The sequence below is a fragment of the Protopterus annectens genome, chromosome 8.part0 (assembly GCF_019279795.1).
Source record: "Protopterus annectens isolate FY-2018-M chromosome 8.part0, PAN1.0, whole genome shotgun sequence".
Taxonomy (NCBI): domain Eukaryota; kingdom Metazoa; phylum Chordata; order Ceratodontiformes; family Protopteridae; genus Protopterus; species Protopterus annectens.
In genome coordinates, this window is record NC_056741.1 from 1,347,400,925 (window position 1) to 1,347,423,678 (window position 22,754).

A 22,754-nucleotide genomic window follows, 5' to 3' on the forward strand; every position below is an offset into this window, starting at 1 on the left:
TAAATTGAGAGTTCTCACACTTTGACATCTCAGTGTCGCTTGGGAATAAAGTTGCTAAGCAGCCTGTGACTTCTGACACCAGGGTTCTGGTGATCATGGGTGAGGGCGGTATTCCCTTGATAAATGATGAGGAATTATCTGGGAACTGGATTGAGGTTACATCCACCCACCTGCAGTCTGATGCTTTGTCATCCTTCCTAAGCTCACGACAACCAGACCAAAAAGGCAATAGGTTTGCCCCAGTCAAAAGTGCCAGAATCCCCTGTCACCTCAATCCAGGTCTCATCATATGACCTAGTCATGGTGGAGCAAGACTTTGAGGGCTAGGCAGCCCACAGTTTAAAAGTAACCTGTACTAGGACCCCCCCCAACCCGAAAGAAAAAAAAGGGAGACATACACCCTCGAGATGAAGATTCCTAGGAGGCAGTGGATGAAGAGCAACTAGCCTGCACAGGGCATCTTCATCCTCAGACATTTGTGGATTCTGAAGACAACTTGTCCTTTGCTTCACCCCGTGAAGGCTTATTTTTGGGGATACCCTTCATAAGATGAAGAAATCCTTTAATTGGGAGTCTGTGAATTTCTCCCAGGCTCTAGCTAACTAGAAAGCTCCTGAGCCTATCTGTCCGTAGACTTCTGCTGTACCTCCAGTCCACAGAATCTTAGTGTGTTTGTAGAAGTACCATTGCAGTCCAGTTCCTTTCTCCCTACCTCCCAGGAAGCCTGATAGCTTTTTAGAGTGCTTGATTCCCAGACATCCCCCTAATCATAGCCTCACCTCAGGCTTCATGCCCACTGAGTGGCACACAACTACAGTTATCCCACTCCACAAGGGGGGATCCACCTTGGATCCTGGGAACTACCATCCCATCAGTCTGACTAGCCAGATCTGCAAGGCCATGGAACGTATTATTATGGAACTTATAAACAAAGACATTGGCAACCTTCAAACACTGGACCCAACCCAGATGTTCTTCGTGTTACACTGCTGCAGTCATCACACTTGGGTTATCCTGCCGTCAGGCGGTCCCGCAGTCGGCCAGAGTTCCAAAGTCTTGGTCCAGCGTCGGTTGCTGTCGCTTCTTCCCGGACGTCAGTGCGCCAGGGGTATATAAGATGCATCCGATGCCATTTTCTTCAGTCTTTCTTGCCGCGCGGTGCCCGAAGCAGAAGCAGTTCGCAAGTGCCGGTCGGCCAACTCCTCAGATTTTCAAATCGAATTTCAGACCAAAGTCTTCAATAAAGCTAAGTACCCCGTTGGGGAACCTTTTCTTACTTCAGTCCGATGTCAGAAAAAGTTAACAATTGTATTTCTTGTGGGAAGCAAATACCTCATAAGGACTTTCATTCTTATTGTATTCCTTGCCTAGGCCCAGACCACGACGTCACAGGTTGTCGGTTTTGTGCTAGGTTTAATAAACGAACTATTAAACGTCGGTTTGATTTCGCCCGACATTATTTTGGTAGGAAATTTAATTATACCATGCCGTCGGAACAACCGACGACCGGAATACATAAAAAACGCAAAGATAAGGACAGGCAGCTGAGACCCAAACCAGACTCTGAGGCCTCTGCTAGGCCAGTCGCCGGTTCTCCGGTTTTCAGTGAGGTGCCTACGCAGCCCCTGACGACCGCTGATTTAGAACCCCAGGCGACATCCGATTCACAAGCGGACAACCTTTAACCCTAGGCCCATCCGACTCCATGCCTGAAGGAGATTCCGGTGCAGTTGAAACGCCTTCAGTTGCAGAAGGTGTTTTCAGACCGACTACACTCACTATTAAATCCTATGCAAAGCTGAAAACTCCTTTAAAAACAAAGAAGACTGTTCAGCAGTCTCCAGTACAAGGCCCCATGCCTAAGAAACATGCTTAAGATGGCTGAAGACTTAATTACCCTAATCAGAGGTTTCCATCCCCCTCCTGATAAAAGGCCAAGACAGGAGGAGGAATACGCTTCCTCTGACCAGGTTTCAATTTCCTCGGATTCTTCTGAGGAACAGGAATATTCCTTCCCCCTTATGAAGACTCTGATGCTGAAGTGTGTATCCCTTCTGCATCTCCCCCAGAAGACTACTCTTTTGGGGAAACCTTACATACCATGAGGGAACATTTCCACTGGTAAGGCCAGGATTATTCTGATTCTAAGAAAAGGCTCCGAGAGTTCCTTTTACTATCCCAGCACAGACCACTTGCTATTCCACCTGTGTTAGACATTGTGGATGATGCTTACTCAGAATCTAGTCTTAACCCAGATTCACTACCTCCTGCACCAGCCAAACCAGACAGATACTACAGAGTCCCTGACTCACACAAATTCCTGTGTAAAAGCCCTGTTGCTGACCCAGAAACCATTTCCCAGGGTCCCGAAGGGGTTAAAGCCTCTATTGCTAAAAATCCTGTGCCCTCTGAAAGGGATTCTAGAGCACTAGACAGATGGGGAAAGAAAGTATATACCTCAGCTACTCTAGCTATGAGGGCCTTAAATTGTCAGTTTCACATGCTGAAATATCAACAATATTTGATGTCTCATTTAAAACAAAAAATGCGCACACATACAGAACAGCCTGATTACAAGGAAATGCAAGATTTGTTGCATGCAGCTGAACAAGTGGGAAAACATACTTTACAATGTGGATTTGATTTATTGGAAGCTTCTTGTAGAGCAGCAGTGACAGGGTCTCTCATACGTAGGCATGCTTGGTTAAAAGAACAAACTTTACCTGATCATGTTAAAGCAAAGTTATTGGATGCACCTTTACAGCAGGATGTTTTATTTGGTGTAAAAGCAGAAGAAGTTTTAAAGAAAATGGAGGATAAGGCAAAATCTATGCAGACGGTCAAGGATTTTTTACAGGTTCAACCCCCTCGTTTCAGCAGAAATTGGCTAACCAAAAACTGGTCCTTTCCAGCTTCTGCCAGACCACAGAGGGGCAGATACACACGCCCAAGGGGCAGAGGCCAGTCACAAGGCTCTTACCAGCCTCGACAATGGGGTGCCACAACCCAAAAAGGAGGACAAGACAGGTCTCAAACTACCAGAGGACAAACACAATGACTTACCCCTCAGATTTCCAAGCAAAACCCTCTTGGCAGCTGCCTTGGGGGGAAAACTAGCACTTTTTGCAGACACATCATCACAAAAGACAAATGGGTCCTAAATATTGTATCTCAAGGATACAGATTCCACTTCCACACTTTGCCAAGGATAAAAGGAATGCCAAACCTGCCACCAAATCAATGGGCAGAGGCTCAAAAGCAAATTTCAGTTCTCATGGACATGAGAGCCATTCGACAGGTTCCTACACAGGAGCAAGGACAAGGATTTTACTCGACTGTTTCTAGTTCCCCCGAAAGGACAAAGCCTGGAGACCCATTCTGGACCTCTCGATTCTAAACACATACCTGGAAGTACCCAAATTCAAGATGCTAACACTACAGCAACTTCTTCCCATGCTGGGCAAGAAGGCTTGGCTAGTAACGTTGGACCTCAAGGAGGCATACCTGCATTTCCCTATCAGACAAAATTGCAGAAGATACCTCCGATTTATAGCAGGTTCAACCCATTACCAATTCTGTGCACTGCCCTTTGGCTTATCTACTGCGCACAGGTTCTTCACAAAATGCCTGGCACCAGTAATTGCATACTGCAGACAAAGAGGGATTCAAATATATCCATACCTGGACGACTGCCTCATTCAAGCAGAAAGCAAGGACATTCTATTAAAGCATCTGGCATTTGTCAAAAACCTACTAAGTTGCCTAGGGTACACAGTAAATGAAAAGAAGTCAAAACTAGTGCCCTCACAAGACATAATATTCCTGGGTGCCAGCTTAAATACAATGGACAGATGGCTTATCTCACGTCAGACAAGCAAGGACAACTGACTCAATACTTCAAAATGATGGCAACCAAGACCCAACTCCCTGCAAGAAAAATTCTGCAGGCCTTGGGATTCATGGCATCTTGCATACTACTACTACTACCATTTGCAAAACTGCATATGAGGAAATTACAATGGTATCTGAAAAGCGTATGGACTCAACACAGCCACAGTTTGGAAACAATAATTCCACTCATACCCTGCCTTCAACAGGAGTTTCTATGGTGGGCTCAGGCATGTCACCTCAACAAGGGTCAGCCTTTTACCTTACCCACAACCAGGCAAACTATAACAACAGATGCATCGGATTATGCCTGGGGAGCGCACATGGCAGGACAGTGTATTCAGGGTAAATGGTCTGCAGACCAAAGGCATCTACATATCAATCAAAAAGAGATGCTAGCTGTACAAAACGCCCTAACAGCTTTCAAGGACCTCCTACATCCAGGACAACTCCTAATAAAGACAGACAACACCACAGTGATGTGGTACATCAACAAGCAAGGGGGCACACACTCCTACCCCCTATGCCAACAAGCAATGACCTTGTGGAACACAGCACTGACCTATCAAGTTCAACTACAAGCACAATTCCTGCCAGGAAAGAAAAACACATTGGCAGACAATCTAAGCAGAAACATCATAGATCCTCATGAGTGGAAACTAGATCCACAAGTATTCACAGTGATATCTCAAAAATGGGGGAGCCCAGACATAGATCTGTTTGCTTCCCCCCAAAACTACCAACTACGGAAATTCTGCACTAGGACATACCACACACTAGCTTGGAAAGTGGACGCCCTCTCATTCAGTTGGAAAACATTTGCAGTGTATGCCTTTCCTCCACTGCCTCTTCTGGCAAAGGTGCTGCTGAAAGCCAGCTTAGAGAGGCCACAAATGATACTCATTGTTCCAGATTGGCCACGCCAACACTGGTATCCAATACTAAGGAGCATGGCTCAAGGCCCCCCATGGATTTTACCTACAATTCCTCACCTGCTCACTCAGCAAAACAATCAGATTCTACACAGCCAGCTCAAGACTTTAAATCTGGCTGCATGGCAAATTGCCTAAACAACCAGTCAACACTTCTCTCTAAAGCTGTGATGGACGTCATTCTGGAGGCCAGGAGGCCCAGCACCATTCAGACAAATGGAAAAGATTCTGCGCCTGGAACCAGGCTAAAGGCCAAAATCCCCTTGTACCAAATATTCCTCAGATTCTTCAATATTTAACTGAGATGTTGCACAAAGGACTTTCCTTCTCATCTATTAAGATCCACGCCTCAGCTATTTCAGCTCAATACAACACGGACCCTCCTATATTTTCACATCCATTACTAAGACAGTTCCTCAGAGGGGCTAAGAACATAAGACAGCCCCGGAGAGCACCAACACCAACTTGGGATCTCAACTTTGTTTTGGAAAAACTTACACTACCACCCTTTGAACCAGCTTTCACAGCTGATCTAAAGTTCCTATCATGGAAAACTGCCCTGCTGCTAGCAATAACTTCAGCACGAAGAGTCTCAGAACTACAGTCCCTAATGGCAGTGGAGCTTTTCATCATTTTTCATCAAGACAGAGTCTCTTTACGAACTAACCCTTCCTTTATGCCAAAGGTGGTTTCCAGTGTGGCCCTAAACCAAACCATTCATTTGCCTACCTTTTACCCAAACCCCCAGAACAAAGGGGAAAGGCTCCTACACTCTTTGGACATTCACAGGCAATTACGTTATTACTTGGATAAAACTAAGGCTTTCAGAAAATCTGACCAGCTCTTTGTATCCTATGCTGCAGGATCACAAGGAAAAGCTATCTCAAAACAGACCATTTCAAAATGGATAGGACATTGCATCCATTTCTGCTACACACACCATGGGAAATGTGCCTGGTAACATCAGGCCCCATTCCACCAGGGCTACAGCAACATCAACAGCCTTCCTGAGAGGGGTACCAACCAAGGATATTTTGGAGGCTGCAACTTGGAGTTCAGTGCACACCTTCACCAAGCACTATCACTTACCTCTATACTCTAAAACCAGAGCTAGCTTTGACACTGCAGTTCTGCAGGGCCTACTAGCCTCACCAAACCCTGTTTAGCTCCACCACCCATCCTTAGCTTTGGGATTCAACCCAAGTGTGATGACTGCAGCAGTGTAACACGATGAACATAGTACAGTTTTGTTCCTACCATAAATGTAGATGTTAGAGTGTTCACACTGCTGCAGTCCAGGTTACCCTCCCTCCATTCCCTCTGAACTAGCTGGAGTTATCTATACCTTTCTATCCTATACAACCTTTGTGGTGTATTTGCTTGTAACTGAAGGAATTGTTTTATTTTTATATATATATTTTTTATTAGCAATATGTATTGCCTACCTGTTGGGGGCACCTGACATCTGGGGCAAGAAAAACTGAAGAAAATGGCGTCGGATGCATCTTGTATACCCCTGGCGCACTGACGTCAGGGAAGAAGTGACAGCAACCGACTCCGGACCAAGACTTTGAACTCTGGCCGACTGCGGGACCACCTGACGGCAGGATAACCCAAGTGTGATGACTGCAGCAGTGTGAACACTCGAACATATACATTTATGGTAGGTACAAAACTGTACTTTTCGGTTCGTGAAGGGCTGATCATGTCTCCTGAACCTGACTGACTACTTCAAATCAGTCTCCAGAGCCGTGGACGAGGGTAAGGCAGTCCACACAGCCTATCTGGACCTCGCCAAAGCCTTCGACACCATCCCCCACTCTGGAATCATAGATAAACTTACTAAACTGGGCATAAATCCCTACGTCACTTGATGGGCTGCCAACTGGCTTACTGACAGAACCCACACTGTAAAAGTAGCCAACTCCAAATCCACCTCCAGACAAGTGACAAGTGGAGTACCTCAGGCCTCAGTGCTGGGATTGCTCTTGTTTGGCATCTACACTGAGGGACTCTGGCTAACAAAGTTCGTAAATGATTGCAAACTGGGAGCCATTATTGAACCCCCAAATTATGTGCATATTCTACAAAAGGACCTTACAGAAACAGATGCTTGGTGCCACAGCCATGGGATTAAGTTCAATGCCAAGAAGTGTATAGTTAAAAAAAAAAAAAAAAAAAACCTGTACCCATGAATTACCACATAGATGGCAGTACACTAAACACTGAAAGTGTGATAAGAGACTTAGGAACACAGGTGGACAGTGGTCTCACCTTCGTTAACCACATCGCACAACAGTCAGGAAATCCTTCTATGTGGCACACCTCAACACTAAGAGCTTCTCATCCAGAAAAAAGGAGGTCATTATCCCACTGTACTCATCCCTCATTAGACCCATCTTAGATTACAACGCCCCATTTAGTATGTACCTCACAAAACATCTGCAACAACTGGAAAGGACGCAGAAACATTTCACTAAAAGAATCACAGGCCTAAAGCAGATGCCGTGTGCTGACCGACTAGAAAAACTCCAACTATACTCTGTCGCATATCGCCTACTCAGAGACGATCTCTGCACATACAAGGCCATGTCAAACCCAGAGCTGTTGGACATGCTACACTTAAAGAAATCTCAATCCATCAGAGCCACACGCTCCAGGGATTTAAACCTTGTCATCACAATGAACAAAACATGCTGGAGGGATAGGTTCCTGACCCAGAGACTCCCCATACTCAGGAATAGCCTGCCCATACATGTCAAGCAAGGCGCCTCCTTGGCCTTCTTCAAAAGGAACCTTGACGACTGGTGGGAGATAGGAAATTTACCCCGGGGATTATGTCAGTCGCCCTGCTAGACAGGGGTTCAGGGAAGTAAATATTGTGGTAAGAAATAGCCAGGGAATTGTTATGGCTAGGCTTGTATAGGCCCTAAGGCCGTTAGCCTAGTACCCAACCTATGAACAAGAACCCAGTGGTGAATCCAGCTGCAATATATTTGAAATCCACAAAAGGAACATATAGGTGTTCAGCCAAGAATCCCTTGCCAAATGATTGGGAGATTAGCGACTCACACCAGTTTGTCAAGAAGACGTGGGCCTCAGCCACCCTGGCCATCAGAGCTCTGAACTGCCAATTTCATATGTTCAAAAACCTTCAGTTAGTGCAAAAACAAACATGCTTGGCTGAGGACTCAACTCTGGTAAAAGCTGAGCACCTACATGCCCCAGTGGATAAAGGAGTATTTTCTTTCAGCCCTTAGTGGAGAAGGTGTTTGAGAAACTGGACAAAAAATGGAAAGTGGTAAAGTCAGTTAAAATAATTCTACTTCCCCTACCTTTAGATACAACAGGAACTGCCTATTAAGTCCTGGGCCTTTTCACCTAAACAAGAAATAAAGTCACCCAGGGTAAAAAAAATTCAGAGGTCAAAGAAAGTAAAAAACCAACCATCATTCAAGACTTGGAGTCTAAGGACCCAGTTCCTTCCATGGAGCAGTTGTGATTGTACTCGGCACCTCTCCTCCTTCCCCTCAAATCCCACCTCAACCCAATCTCTCCCTTCCCTCTCGGAAAGAAGACTCTATTTCTTAGCCAGAAATTGAGAACAGATCACTCAAGACATATGGGTACTGCAAATTTTCAGAATGGGCTACTACTTTCTGTTTTGGAAAACATTGGAATGCCCAATTCCCACCCCTCCAAAACAACAAAGGGAAGAGGATTTCCATCTCCCTTAGAAAAATTGTTTGCATCAGAGCTGTATCAAGCCTTTTCCTTCAGGAGAAGCAGATACAGGATTCTACTTGCATGTCTTCCTTGTTTTCCAGTAAAGAAGGAACCTGGAGAACCAGTTTTGGACATTTCATAACTCAACAAATTCCAGATAGTACCAGATTTCAAAATACTGACACTTCAAAAGATTTTGCCCCTTTTCTTCAGGGGGTTTGAATGGTGTTCCTGGATTTAAAGGACTTGTGCCTTCAAGTTCATATTCTACAGGAACACAGGAGAGTCTTACTTTTCAGGCAGAGAGATTACACTACCAATTTCATCTCTTAGTTTGACTTATCTACTGCACCTAGACTATTAATCAAATGTCTGGCAGTGGTCATTGCCTTTTGCAGAACCAAAGTAGTCCTTATTTGCTAGCACATGGCTCTGATCTGTGTTGCATTAATAGCGGAACTTCTGATGGTCATGCAAATGACCATGGATTGGTTTCAGAAGGTGAGGCTACTCTCTGTGTCCAGAATTCACAACTCTTGCCCATCACCAGGATTACTTTCCTGGGAGCAAACCTAGACTCAGACCAACAGAAAGCTTTTCTACCAGAGGGTAAGGTTTGGTTCCCCTCATAATATTTATAACTCTAACCAGCAAAAAGACTTTAAGAACAAGGGAATTTCTGAGGGTCTGGAGATGCATTCCTTCTTGCACCCTAATGGTCCCACTGGCAAAGTTGCACATGATGAAACTACAGTAGTTTCAAAAAAATGCTGGTCCCGATAACAGCAATTCCTCATCTACCTTGCCTGAAAAAATTCTTTGGTGGGAAAAAAGCATCAAAGCCAACCTAGAAAACTCAGGATCAGCATTACATGGAATAGGCAGCTCAGCTCATTAAAGGAGATGGCAGCAGTAATTCTGAAACATTCCAAGAAAGACTAGCTCTAGGTGCGATAAAGATAGTGATTTGATATATAAAACTTGGAGGAACTAATTCCTACCACCTATGCAGATACCATTAAACCTGTGGCAGGTGTCTCAATGACTAGGACTTCCACCTATAGCTTCATGCATACTGGGTCAAGGCAACATGCTATCAGACCGTATAAGAAGATACATCCTAGACCTCAACAAATAGAATTTTTTTTTGACAAACTGCATAGTTAGGTTTTGTTAGGTTCTTGCTTTAAATGTAGATGTTCAGTAGCTTCATTATTGCAGCACTAATTCCTTCTGGTTATCCCCTTTTCCTGTTCTGCTGCTGCTCCTGTTCACTCTTTTACCCAATCCCAGGTAGGTCCCTTTAAATTTTCCTATTGTGTTCTAGCAACAGATCTGGGCAGGTCTTGCTTTTGGAACTCTGGAGGGGGGATGCGAGACCTGATAGGGGCAAGAAAGGTTAGAATATAGCATCAACTTGAGGACCCTTTATACTGCCTACGTCCTGATGTCAGAAGATGAGGACATATGCCAGACTGTGGGAGAAGGTGAAGTCTGGCAGAAAGTTGCAAGAGGTATTACTGCAGCATAGGTTCATAGCTGTTTACTAGGCTAACAACCACAAGGGACTTTTTAAGCCTAGCTTTGCATCCCAAGTCTCTGACAAGTTTTGGTTCCCTTGATAAGCTTAAGCAGGGTCTTGGAAGATTAAACATTTACATGCAGGGGCATAGGAGATGAGCCATTTATTTACAGGCTGCCTTTTTCCATTAGAGACATGGGTGCCAAATCAGGGATGAATTTCCTGTTACCCATCAAATGTCTAAGTTGCACTTGAAATGGGTTAGGAAGGAACTCTGCTTCACATGGATGGGGAGCTTGTTCCAGAGAAGGGGTAGTGTCTGGGATGCATACCTGTCTCTCCAGTAGGTCCAGTTTATATTATATGCAAAGTTTAAGTATTTTATATGGGTAATTTTGGTGCTGTTTGTTTTGTAGATATTGTGGAGGTCCGTCAGGGTGCGGTCTGATAAAGCGTTGTATGCCTGGCATAGATCTCCCTTCAACAATCTGTAGGAGACATACAGGGTTAGAGCCTTGAGGCAGTTTGCTTACGCCCTGTATTCTTTTAATGAGGAACATCTGTGGACGTTCCAGTTGTTGGATGTGTCTGGTTAGGTACATACCCAAGAGTGCATTGTATTCAATGATAGGTCTGATGAATGCTGAATACAGTGGAAAAGGATGTCCTTGGGCCTAGATACTGTAATTTTGTTTAAAAGTTGCATGGTATCAAATGATTTTCTTACTACTGTAGACGCATGATGGTCAAAGACTAGATTACTGTCTGCTTGTCCTCAACTACCTGACTTCTAGGTCAACTCTTAGGGGTGTGTTGTCAATGTGATAGTTACCATGGGCCGAATGACTTCCTGAAAGATATTATTATGCATATCTTAGCATTTAGTTTTAGTCCATGGTTCTAAGACCAGTTATTTGTCTGTGACAGCCCTTCTTGGAGAACATTTGTGTCAGTGGGGGCTTTTATGACTGCTGCTTACTTGCAATCATCTGCAGATTTAATCAGCCATAGGCCCTTGACATTGGTCTTGACTTCAGAGAAATAAATGCCAAAAAGGAGCAGTTCCAGGGCTGGCCACTGAGGTGCTGTGCTTGTGATTGGCCTCATTGTAGAAGTGAACTCCCCAAGTCTAACTTGCTGGGTCCTGTCTTTTGAGCCGGCTGGCTATCCAGCAAGTGACATAAGGGTTTATACCTAACCTCTTGAGTTTGTCAACAGTGCTGGAGTCGGATATTGTGTCTAATACCTTGACCAGGTTAAGGTAGGCAGTGTGAACCGTTTTGTCTTCATGCATTGCATTGGTGACCTTCTGAAAGAAGTCCACCAGCTTGAGTAGGCATGACCTGCCCTTGATGAAACCGAATTGGGTTGGGTCCAGTGTCTGGAGGTCTCCTGTGTCATTATTGATCATTTCCATTATAATTCTTTCCATGACTTTACATATGAGACTAGTGGGTCTATAGATGGCCCACTTTTGTGCAGAGGGATGCCTGTTGCTGTTCTCCATTTCTGAGACACAAAACTTGTTTGGAGACTGTAGTTAAATAGCAATTCTAGCGGGCCTGGTAGGTCATGTTTCATGCTATTTAGAAGTCATCCTGGAATATTGTCTGGGCCCATTGATGCAATATTTTTGACCTTAGAGCATTGAGGACCTGTTCCGAATTGATAGTTGGGGGGAGGGTGTTATAATTGATGGTGCTTCCTCGGGGTAGGTTAAGGGGGAAAGAGGGGGAAAGTTAGAGCTGAATTTTTCCGCCAGTGGGCTTTTTATATATTCTAGCTTAGTATGGGTGGCTCCATTAACGATGAGCACTGCATGCAATTGTGTATTGCCTTTGAGGTTGCGGACATAGCTAATTGAATGCCTTGTGGTTGTCCTTGGCATGGGAGGCCAAATCTACCTCAAATTTGGCTTTAGTAGACTTTGTATTCTAAGTTGTTTGTTTAGTTTGGGAATGGTTTTATCCTGTTGTGCTACACCACCTCGTTTTTGCCATGATCTTCTTCCTTCTGTTATATAGCCTATGTTGCAATTCCCCCAGGGTGACCTACTTTTTTTTTAGTTAGTTCCTTATCTTTTCCTGGTGGGTACAGCTACCTCTATGCAGCTATTAATATGCTTTGTATAAGGTTTCTGTGGCAGTTCCACATAGGTACCAGTATTCTTAGGGTTTATAGGGGCTTGAAATTTTTCCAGGTTAGCACTTAATAGTAGGGCGTTAGCCTTAGAGTAGTTCCTGAACAATTCCATGGTTAGCTGGGATTCCAAGTTTTATATTTACTTCATAGGAGACTATTTTGGGGTCTGACCTTACCAGAGAAGACATTACAATAGGGATTGTGTGGCGCACCCTCTCATATTTAGTGAGGACCACGTCCACTTAGTTTACATCCCTGGTTGGTGTATTGACAGTCTGGTCTAAGGAGTTTGTGTTTACAAAATCCTGGATTCTCTTCTGTGCTTTCACATTTGATGTTGTATATGATTTTCATTTAATATTGGAGTAATTAAAGTCACCCATGAATATAGTACTGGGTTGGATGGTGAGTGTTTCCACTAAGTTTAAATACATGTTATGGGTTTCCTGATAAATATAGGGGGACCTGTAGCTTGCAAGGAAATGGTATGGGATTTTGACTTTGGTGATTTGAACATGGAGAACCTCAAGTGCTTTATTCTATTTGTACAGCCTTGAGGTATGTTTATTTTGATGTAAACCAAGACACCTCCATCTTTAGTCCCTGTCTGTGTTGTAGCTGGTCTGAATGTGTGGAAGGCATTATAGTCTACTGCTTTGAACCATGAAGGCAGTGAATAGTCTCAAACATCTGTATTTATGGTAATTTCCTAATATAACAGTACTTTTTTGTAGTCCTTGTAAGTCAGAAACTCTCACCCTAGTATGTGCATGTTTTTAGAAGCAATTGTATTTGGGGCTGTTAAGGAAGTAGAAGAATCAACAGTTGATCAGATTTTAATTTTTATGTAAAACCGTGATTGCACAGGCACAGAAAGTGCTTTAGTTTTTGCTTAAGCACGTGAACATGACTGCACAATTTCTGCAGTTAAGATTACCTTTGTAATAGAATGACTCTAGAAATGCAGTCAGTTGAAAAGGATTAAACATATTCTAGTTTCTTGTATTTGGAAACATTTTTGCAGAGTCTTTGTTGTGTCTTACAGGATGAGTGCAGTAGATGTGCCTGAAATGGACATTGACAATCAAAAACAACCTCAGGAATGTATGCACTCAACAGGGTAAGGAAGAACTGGACATCTGCTGCTCTGCACTACACAGAGTTTGTTCATGGAACAAATTCATTTTTTTTTAAATTAGTAAATGTTTATCCTCAGATGAATTTGCAGACAGATTTTTGTTATAGCTTTTCTCTTCTGTACCATTCAGCCCTTTAAACTGTGCAGGAGTCTACATTTGTTATATTTGTCTGTCCTGTGATGCTTCTAATAGTTCACCTGTTATCAGTGTGTAGATAGTTTACGGCTGTGATTAAAGAAGCCAGACATTCAAGAACTTGGTATTAGTGTGGTAGCAACATAGGGGGCATGAGTTAAATGTTTTAGTACATCATGGTTTAAAAATTATGCAGGAAATTCCAGAAGTTATTACTCATGGTAGATTTAAGGAGGGCTGAAAACTGAGTGTTGCATCTTTTTTATTTAGACTTGTATTCAACAATCTTTGAACAGCAACCTTTCCCTCTTCGAGCCCCATTTTTAATTCTAATGTAAAAATTTGTGCCATGTAACTTTTCAACATGGTGGTCTCAAGCATGTCCTGCTAACAGTGAAAGCTGACCTAATGAATACTTTTCTGTAGTTTGTTGATTAGCCTTACCAAAGTCTTTCCATCAACCATGTCATTGAGGTCCATTCTGAGAGACTCCACTTTTTTGTAAACACCTTTATTAAATTATCACCTAAAACACAGGCAAACATACATTAACAGAAAAGGAAAAAAAAAACTATATTAACATTTTTCCTTTTACATATACTGTATGTCACTCAGCATTTCTTTTTTATAGCTGTTTAGTCCAGCATTACATAATTTGCTCAGTTCTTGCCTTCCCTTAAATGTCACTCCTTCCTCCTCCTGAAAATTATTCTGTATGTAATGTTCCCACATTTTCCATGTGTTTCTATGTATATGTAATTTGCTCCTTCCCTTTTCTCATGATTCCTTTTCCAGTTTATCTGTTGTATAGTGTTCAATATTTCAGATACATTTGGTTTAGGCTCAGAGTTCCATTTTTTAATTGCTTTTTTGGCAATCAACAGAATTAAACTTAGGAAGGCCTTACTATGACTCGAGAATTCAGATTCTGTGTTCCAGCTCAAAATAATAATGTCCTTAGTTACAACCATTTGCTTAGTCAATATTTTTGACAGAGAGATGAACAGAGTTTTTAAAGCCTGCCAACTCCTTAGATTCCCAAAACGTGTTCACAGTTGCCTCTTTCTTCTCCATTACAACTCCAGCATTTGCTGTCTGCCTGAGGAAAATTCTTTGAAGTCTGCTTGGGGTATAAAAATACATATGCAGACACTTCCAAGCAAAAATCCTAAACCTTTTGGACTTTGTTGCATACTTGTGAGCCATACACTTTACCTTATCTTTTTTATTTTATTGAAAGCAAACAAGAAAACTTAACAGGGACTTTTTAACTGTAAATGCAATAAGAGAACAAAATGTAAAAGAAGCATTGATGTAAACATGAAAAGGAGTGGTACTGTAGTGTACATCAAACTAATGAATCAGTAAGCTTCTGAAAATGTAAGAAATGGTAAAAATAAGGCAATTTGTTTATTGCAGTTGAAGATTAAAGCAAGTTAACAGTAAACTGGAACACTAGTACTTAAAGGTAAAATGACTAAATATTGAAGTTTGGTGATGGTTGTTAATTTACCTACATTGTACATGGTCTGCTAGTAAAAAAAAAATAATTTGGAAGGTAAAGTGGGGTAGGTAGGAGAGAAAGAGCAGTAACGTTAATTTCGCTAAGCACACTAGTTTTTTTGGATAGGAAAATCAGAAATTATAACTTGCATCTCTTGCACCCAGTTAGTATAGATAGGTATGCACATGCATGAGGTTAAATAGTATAGCAAGCTTTGAGCTAAGTAGTGGAGTCAAAAAGGAAGAAGCTAAAATATATGAGAGCCAACAGGGCAGTAGGCTGTGGGAATTGTAGAATGGGGAGGTCTAGAAGGAAGGTCAGTGAATAGTAAGAATTTGAGGGGCTCTTGAGTGGTATAAGGTACAAGCTTTTCATCAAAAAGGAAAGAAAGAAACTTAAATTCTGCTTAATTATTTTAAACTGCACTTATAGTGACCTTTTTGTACTACTGTGCTTTCTGTCCATGGATTAGCCAGAAAAGTTTTTTTTTTTTTTTTGGCTTTTCTGGAACCTTAGTCTTGTAGTTTCATTTGCAGTTGTGGGAGGATTGTGCATTACTACATGATTTTAGCATTGTTTAAACATTATGCTGCACTTCTATTTCCAAAAGTAGAATCACACGTAAAATGTAGCCTTTTTGCATTTTAACCCCAGTCTGTTGCCTGAATCCTGTAACTTCCTTCACAGTTGTGGCAGGACTATGATCTATTACAAATTTGAGCCTCATTTAGTCATTTATTGCAGCACTAGTGGTAGGTTTCTGCATAGCATGGTGCCTTAGTCTGTGGTAGGATTGCAGTAGTGTGAATTCTGCTCCAGGATTTGTGCTTCAGTACTTTATCTGCTTCGCCTTTTGAATTTTCCCATTAGGGGTCACCACAGTGGAACACCGGTCCGCAGAACAGTTGGCAGTGGAGTTTTACGGTGTTGAGTTGCCAGCCCGGCACCCAGCCTTCCACAGAAGGCACACACACACATGCATGCATGCATGCACACACTCAACCCCTAGGGCCAGTTTAGTGTCCAGTCCACCTACAACATGTCTTGTGATGTGGGAGGAAAGTGCATCAGTACTTTATATAGCTGCAAATACCTTAAGGTTGTATTCCAGTGCCGTTCTCTCTTTACCTTGCTTCTGTTTTTTTCCCTGTTCTTTGAGCCCCCCCCCTCCCCCACTGAAACATTAAGCTAAAAGTTTATGAAATTCTAACTATAGAACTAGAGCTCCAGTTTGAAATTTTCCCTTCAACCGTCCCACCCTTCTATGTCAAAGTTGCATCTCTGGCTTCACCCCTTATGGTAGTCTTACTTCCAAAGTCCCTCCCTCCCCTCTTTCATTTCTACTTCAGTTGTGTAACCTACTTAAAGGACCACTATGGACAGATGAAGAAAATATTATTTTTTTTATCTCGCCATGAATTACAGCACCTCCCAAAGCTGCCTGCTGCAAAATAAGTAGTCATTCCTAATTTTTATTTTATTTTTTTTTTATCCTTGTCTGTCCTAATGGGGGCAGACATCCTGAGTTTTGGAAAGGTAATTCTGTCCCACATAATGCACTTTGAGAGCACAGATTGTGAGAATAATTACCCACAAAAAACAAGTAATCTCCGTGGTATCCCCGAAGTCTCAAAACCCACTAAAAGTGTAGTGGGTCCAAAAACAAAACCGTGTAAGAAACTTCTCTGTTTGGAAGATTTTCAGTCTATATGTTCCTAGTTAATCGCTGTATATTAATCCGATCAGACAATAGTAGTAGAAGTAGCGAACTTACTCATCTTAAGACAAAACAAAACAAAAAATAATAATAGAAAATATATAATTGTACAGCATTACTAAGTATTCGAAAGTAATCCAACCAAGGCAGGCAGTCTGTTTCCAGTCGAAAATCCTTTATTAAGTACACAGACAAGCGATCCAAGTAAAACAAAAATAGAGTAATAATTTCCTCACAAGCTTTCTAAATATATAATATATATATATATATATATATATATATATATATATATATATATATATATATATATATATATATATATACTTTTTATCAGGCATGGAAAAAATGCAGGGTAATTAAGTAAAAATGAGACGCTGGCACTTCCCTGCCTACCTCTTAGAAAAGAGAGGAATTAAAGGAATGCATAGTGGAACTTACATGGGAGTTATTAGGGAAGATAGAAAGTAGTGAGTGTGATAAAATGAAAGTGGAATTTAAAAATAGAGTAAAAAGAAAGAGAGAAGTTTAAGAAATAAGAAGAAGTTGACTTCCATGGTGGGTCCACACTGATCAGTAGCATAGCTTCAGCCCTCCTATTATGAAAACAGAAACTGAGAAAAAGGAGTGCAACTGAACGTTTTTTGGTAAAATTCAGTTACTCGCTAGTATATATGCCTGAATGGGTCTATATTATATAAACAAAGCATTAAAATGTCGACTCACCTTTGATGAACCCCTATGTCTCGAAGCTGCATAACATTGAATGGCCAAATCATTGATTTCTTTCCAAGGGAAAGAAGTCAGTTGGCCGTTCTTTTAAATCTGACCTTTACCCGGCTGTAGTGCAATCTCGAAGTTAGTATATTTAGTTGGGGGGTGGGGGGCAAAGCCCCCCACTTTAATAGTGTTTGTTGTAATGCGGTGTGTGTGTTTGGGCTACCAATTTCTTTCCCTTGGAAAGAAATCGATAATTTGAGGGTTCAGTGTTGTGCAGTTTCGAGAAATAGGGGTTGATTTAAGTTGACATTTTAATGCTTCGTTTATATAATATAGACCCACCTGGATGACACCAAAGAAGAAATTTGGAAAACCTAAAAGAACATCAGCCAGAAAAGGTAAGAGGAAACACCATTTGTGAAAGATTCTGCAGCTTTTCAGCAAAACATGTATCAGGCTTCAGCTTTGGTTCAAGAGATGACTTCCAGTAATTTAGAGGAAAACTAAATCGGTGGTACTCGGAGGTGATTAAAATAAATGAAACATTGAAGGAATATATCCATTCAAACAACAAAAGGCTGGAAAAATAGAAGAAGCTTTAATTATTCAGACAAGCTGATAAAATCAGAGGTTAACATGAAAAAGCTGGCAGAGTATGATATTTTTTCCAAGAACATTTTAAAACGTGGCAGAGTGTTCAAAGAAAACCTGAGATTTTCTGCTGTGCCAGAGAAACTGGAAGGAACAGACTTTGTTTATTTTATGAAAGCACAGATAAGCAGCTGGGCTTGTCCAGAGCAGAATTTCATTGAAAGGGCACATTATGTTTATGCTCCAAACCTGGCCATGACAAAGTAGCCAAGCCCTATATTAGTAAAGATGCAATCATAACATCAAAAAGAGTTGATCTTGGCAAAATTGTGGCAGAAGGAAAAATAATTAAAAATTGGGGACAGCAGAGTGTTTGTAGAAAATGATTATTGTACACCAGACAGAAGAGAAGCAAATTTATCCCAGTAATCTGGGAATGTTGAGAGACAGGTGTGAGATTCAAGCTGCTGTATCCAGTTGCCTTCAAAGTGTTTTTTGCCTGGAGGATCAGAGACATTTTTTGGCACAGAACAGACTAAGTGGGAAGTAAAGTGTATCCAAGAAAAAGTAAGTCAGCAAGCATAAAGGGATTCTGCTTCTTTCTTTTGATGGTAAGGCTCATAGAGAGACTTTGCCAGTGAAATCTTTTGCAGTATTCCAAAGGAAAATGTTTGAGAGGCAGAATAAAGCACGAGTCGTCTAGAAGAATCAGCAGTACCTTGGACTTGAACCAGATCCTGGTGTTGGATATGGAAAAAACCAACAACTTTGAAATTAGTGAATAAATGGAAACTATAAAGCATCTTATCACATTTATAAAATATGGTTTTGCAAGAAAAAAGGGCCGAAAAACAATGGACTTTTGGCTTTGTTAAACTTGTGGGTGGACTGTAAAGCATGTACTCCACTTTATATCATTAATGTGTAGAAGGATACTAAAAGGGGGAAACTAACTGTAAGTAAACCAATTTTTGTTCTTATTAGTATTTGTATAAAACATTTCATGATATGAACTGCATAATGTTCTATTCTCATGCTGCAGTATTGCAAACCCGTGGGTTTTCCTCTCTTGCTACCTGAATGGCCAGTATACAAAAGTTTCTTATCACTGCAGGGTAAGTGGGACGTCTAACGTTGACTAAGGGAATGTGGTCCATAAAAGTGACATTTTCACGTACCAGACCTCAGAACTTCTCTGCCGCCAGTTGAACGTCAGCTGTTCCTGCTGTGCTGGCCCATCTGATCGTATTTTCTAAGATAAGTGCCCATTGTGGGGACATTTATTCTTTTGAGTCACTGCATGTTTTTGTAGGTTCATGTCATCCAGGAAGAGAAAGTGTAGGTGCGGTTGTGAGATCCTCCATAAAGACACCCACCAGCTTTGCCTTTTTTGCTTAAGGCCTACTCACGACCATAAGTCTTGCTCCATCTGTCAGGCCTTAGTTCTAAAAGCATTGTGCAGCCGTCTGCATGCGTTAAATATTTACCTGGAAAATCAGTGCCTTAATCACTTATCTTTAGATATGGAGGGGGCCGTCCAGTCAACCCATCGAGCCGCCAAAGAAAAAGTTCAAAGTTGCTAGGCCTGAATCTGTTGCTGTGCCTCCTCCACCCGACATCCCTCCTGTGGCCGACAGCCTGGAGAAATGATTGGTTGCTGCCAATATGGGTACAGCGGGTACCATTGGGGAAGTTGCAGAACCCAGAGCTGAAGGCAAGTCCTCTGAGGTAACACAGGCATCAGCTACCAACGGCAAGGGGGAACCTTGGCTTGTACTGGCTGCCCAGACAGATCCCTCCACTACTACACAGGTTTCTGAACATAGGCCTACCTTGGCCCCGATGCCTGCTAAACCCTTAAATGAAAACAGAAAACAAAGCATGTTTCTCCTTCTGCAGAGAGCCAGCCAGCCAGAGACCTTTTTCTCAGAGCCTATTCAATGCTTTTATATGGCTCTGAGGCCTGCTACGCCATCATCCTCCCCAGTGGCTGCTCCTGTGATAAGCCCTAGGCCCCAGGCCTTAGATACTTCCCAAGCTGCTGCTTCTTCTTTAGAGGACTCTATCATATGCCTCCCAGTTACCATCTTCCCTTGTTTATGCCTCCCCAAAAGAAGATTCTGCAGAAACTGATCCTCCAGGTGAGGATCTCACCTTTGGGGAGACCATTTCTAAAATGAGGGAGTATTTCAAATGGGATTCCTCTGAGGATCTCACCTTTGGGGAGACCATTTCCAAAATGAGGGAGTATTTCAAATGGGATTCCTCTGAGATGACGGAAGTTCAGGAAAGATACTATGAACTCCTTCAGATGGACACCCCTGCTCCTTCAGCTGTACCCCCAGTAATGACATCTTTTCTGGATGCATTTAATGCAGCATCTGTTAATCCTGACTCTCAGCCCCCTGCACCTTGAAGGCATGACAGATTTTACAGGTCCCTGAGGTGGCCATATTCCGTAAGTGCCCTGTAGGGGACCCTAGCACTATATCAGTTTGTGCTGGTAAGGCCTCAAAGCTGCTTCCATCCACCTCGGTTCTACCCACAGATAAAGACAGCAAGACCATGGAGCGCCTTGGTAAAAAGGTTTATACCTCAGCTACCTTGGCATTCAGGGCAGTAAATTATCAAACCTGTACGTCTAAATATGCCCTCGCTCTCTTAGGTCAAGCCACTTAACTTATGAATGAGATTCCAGACTCTCCTGCCAAGGCACAATTATCCATCCTCATTTTTTTGTCTTCTCTGGTCACTAGACATCCCATTACGTACAGCTGTGATGCAGCTGAAGCTTCTGCCAGATTTGCTGCATTTGCCTCAGTCCTGAGAAGGTATTCCTGGCTAAGGTTACAGCCCTTACCTGATGATATTAGGGCAAAATGTTTGGACGCACCTCTGGATAAGTCTGCCCTCTTTGGGACAAAGGTGGCTGAGTTGTTCAGAACTCTGCAACAGAAGGTGAAGGAGTTACAAGACCTGAAGCACCTGTTTGTTTCTCCTATCCCCAAGTTCCGCAGGAATTACCCATCAAAAACACAATTCATAAGGAAACATTTTGCTCCCCCTCCTCCTTCCATGGGCAGAAAGAGTGTCAGGAAGCAACAGACCCCTCCAGGCTTGCTCAGACTCCAGCCCAAAAGACTCAATTTCAGGACAAGGCAGATAGTCTGTGACCACCTGCCATTTCTGCAAAGACCTCTCTACTCCATCCCCCTATCCCTAAGGCTCTCTTACTGTCTCCCCTGTTTGGAAAATCATTGCCACAGACAGGTGGGCCGTATCCATCATAGAAAAGGGTTATTTCAAGACCTGGATCACAACACCCACCTTGAGGGGCATTCCACAGCCCCCTCAAAGAACAGCTCCCCTTTTTCCATCCAGTAATAGACAGCCTGTTGGCCCAAGGGACAATTCAGTTTGTCCCTAAGACAGAAAAGGGAAAGGGTTTCTATTCCAGACTCTTCCTCGTCCCAAGAAAAGATTGTCCCTGGAGACCAATCCTAGACCTTTCCCACATCAATGTCGTCCTGCAAGTACCTTCCTTTTGTATGCTCACTCAGCAGCCCCTCTTCTCCTTGATTTCTCCTCAGGGAATCTTAGCCACCTCAAGGGCGTCTATCTGCACGTCCCCATAACGCCCAAGTACAAGGAGATACCTATGCTTCTATGTGGGCTCCTCACATTTTCATTTCTCTGCCTTGCCCTTTGGACTGTCTACAGCACCAAGGGTCTTCACCAAATGCTTGACACCAGTGCTTGCCTTCTGCAGAACTCAAGGGATTCAAATATTCCCTTACTTAGACGACCTGCTTATCCAGGCAGATTGCTCAGAATCCCCGCAACGCCATCTACAAACAGTACCTCAGACTCCTGGGCCACATGGCATCGACCATTTCCATGTTGCCATTGCAAGGCTCCACATGAGAAAGTTGCAATGGTGCCTAAGGTCTGTATGGACACAGCACTCCCATTCTCTAGACTTCAAAATCCCCTTCCTACCTTGCCTCAGGAAAGAGATTCAATTGTGGCTGAATCAAGTGAGTTGCAACCCAGGACTCCCCTTGCAGACTCCCTTGCCAGTACAGGAGATGTACACAGATGCATTGGATCTCGGATGGGGAGCAGCCTTAGGTTCCTAAAGAGTCCAGGGCACTTGGCCGGACTCCATCAGACAGGAACATGTCAATATAAGAGAAATAGAGTAATTCTTCTAGCCCTGAAGGCCTTCTAATATACACTGAAGCAGGGACCACAAAAATTGTTCATAGACAACACTGCAGTTCTGTGGTATGTGAATAAGCAGTGGGAACAAAATCCTATTTACTATGCAGACTAGCTGTCCTAGTGTGGGAGCTTGCCACAAAACTAAGCGTCACTCTACAGACAGAGTGTATATCCCTTCAGAGCAGAACACCAAGGCAGAAACCTTGAGCAGGTCCATGTCACAGCCCCATGAATGGATGCTTCACAAGGATGTGTTCCTGGACATAGTCCACAAACGGGGCACACCTCCGATAGATCTGTTTGCCTCCCCTATCAACAGACAACTTCCATCCTTTTGCACCAGGCTACCCAGTCCTTTGTCAGGGGCAATGGATGCCTTCTCAATCTCTTGGAAGGCGATGTTTGCTTGCATTTCCCCCTTCTCACTTATTCAGAAGGTCCTACTGAAAATCCAACAGGACAAACCAAAACTCTTGTTGGTGACTTCCTTTTGCCATGGCAGCATTGGTTCCCCCTC

The 22,754-nt window shown here is 42.7% G+C and overlaps 1 protein-coding gene across 5 annotated transcripts in view; it reads left to right on the forward strand.

Annotated features, from left to right (window-relative positions):
- Window positions 1-22,754, forward strand: part of KMT2A (lysine methyltransferase 2A) — a 3,231,120-nt gene that overhangs the window by 2,578,250 nt on the left and 630,116 nt on the right. For 4 of the 5 annotated variants that reach the window (XM_044080894.1, XM_044080897.1, XM_044080896.1 and 1 more), the window contains exon 28: window positions 13,256-13,330. The exons of the other annotated variant lie outside the window; for it this stretch is intronic. In XM_044080894.1, the coding sequence (XP_043936829.1) occupies window positions 13,256-13,330 (75 nt within the window). The remainder of the gene's footprint in view (window positions 1-13,255; window positions 13,331-22,754) is intronic. 5 annotated transcript variants of the gene reach the window in all.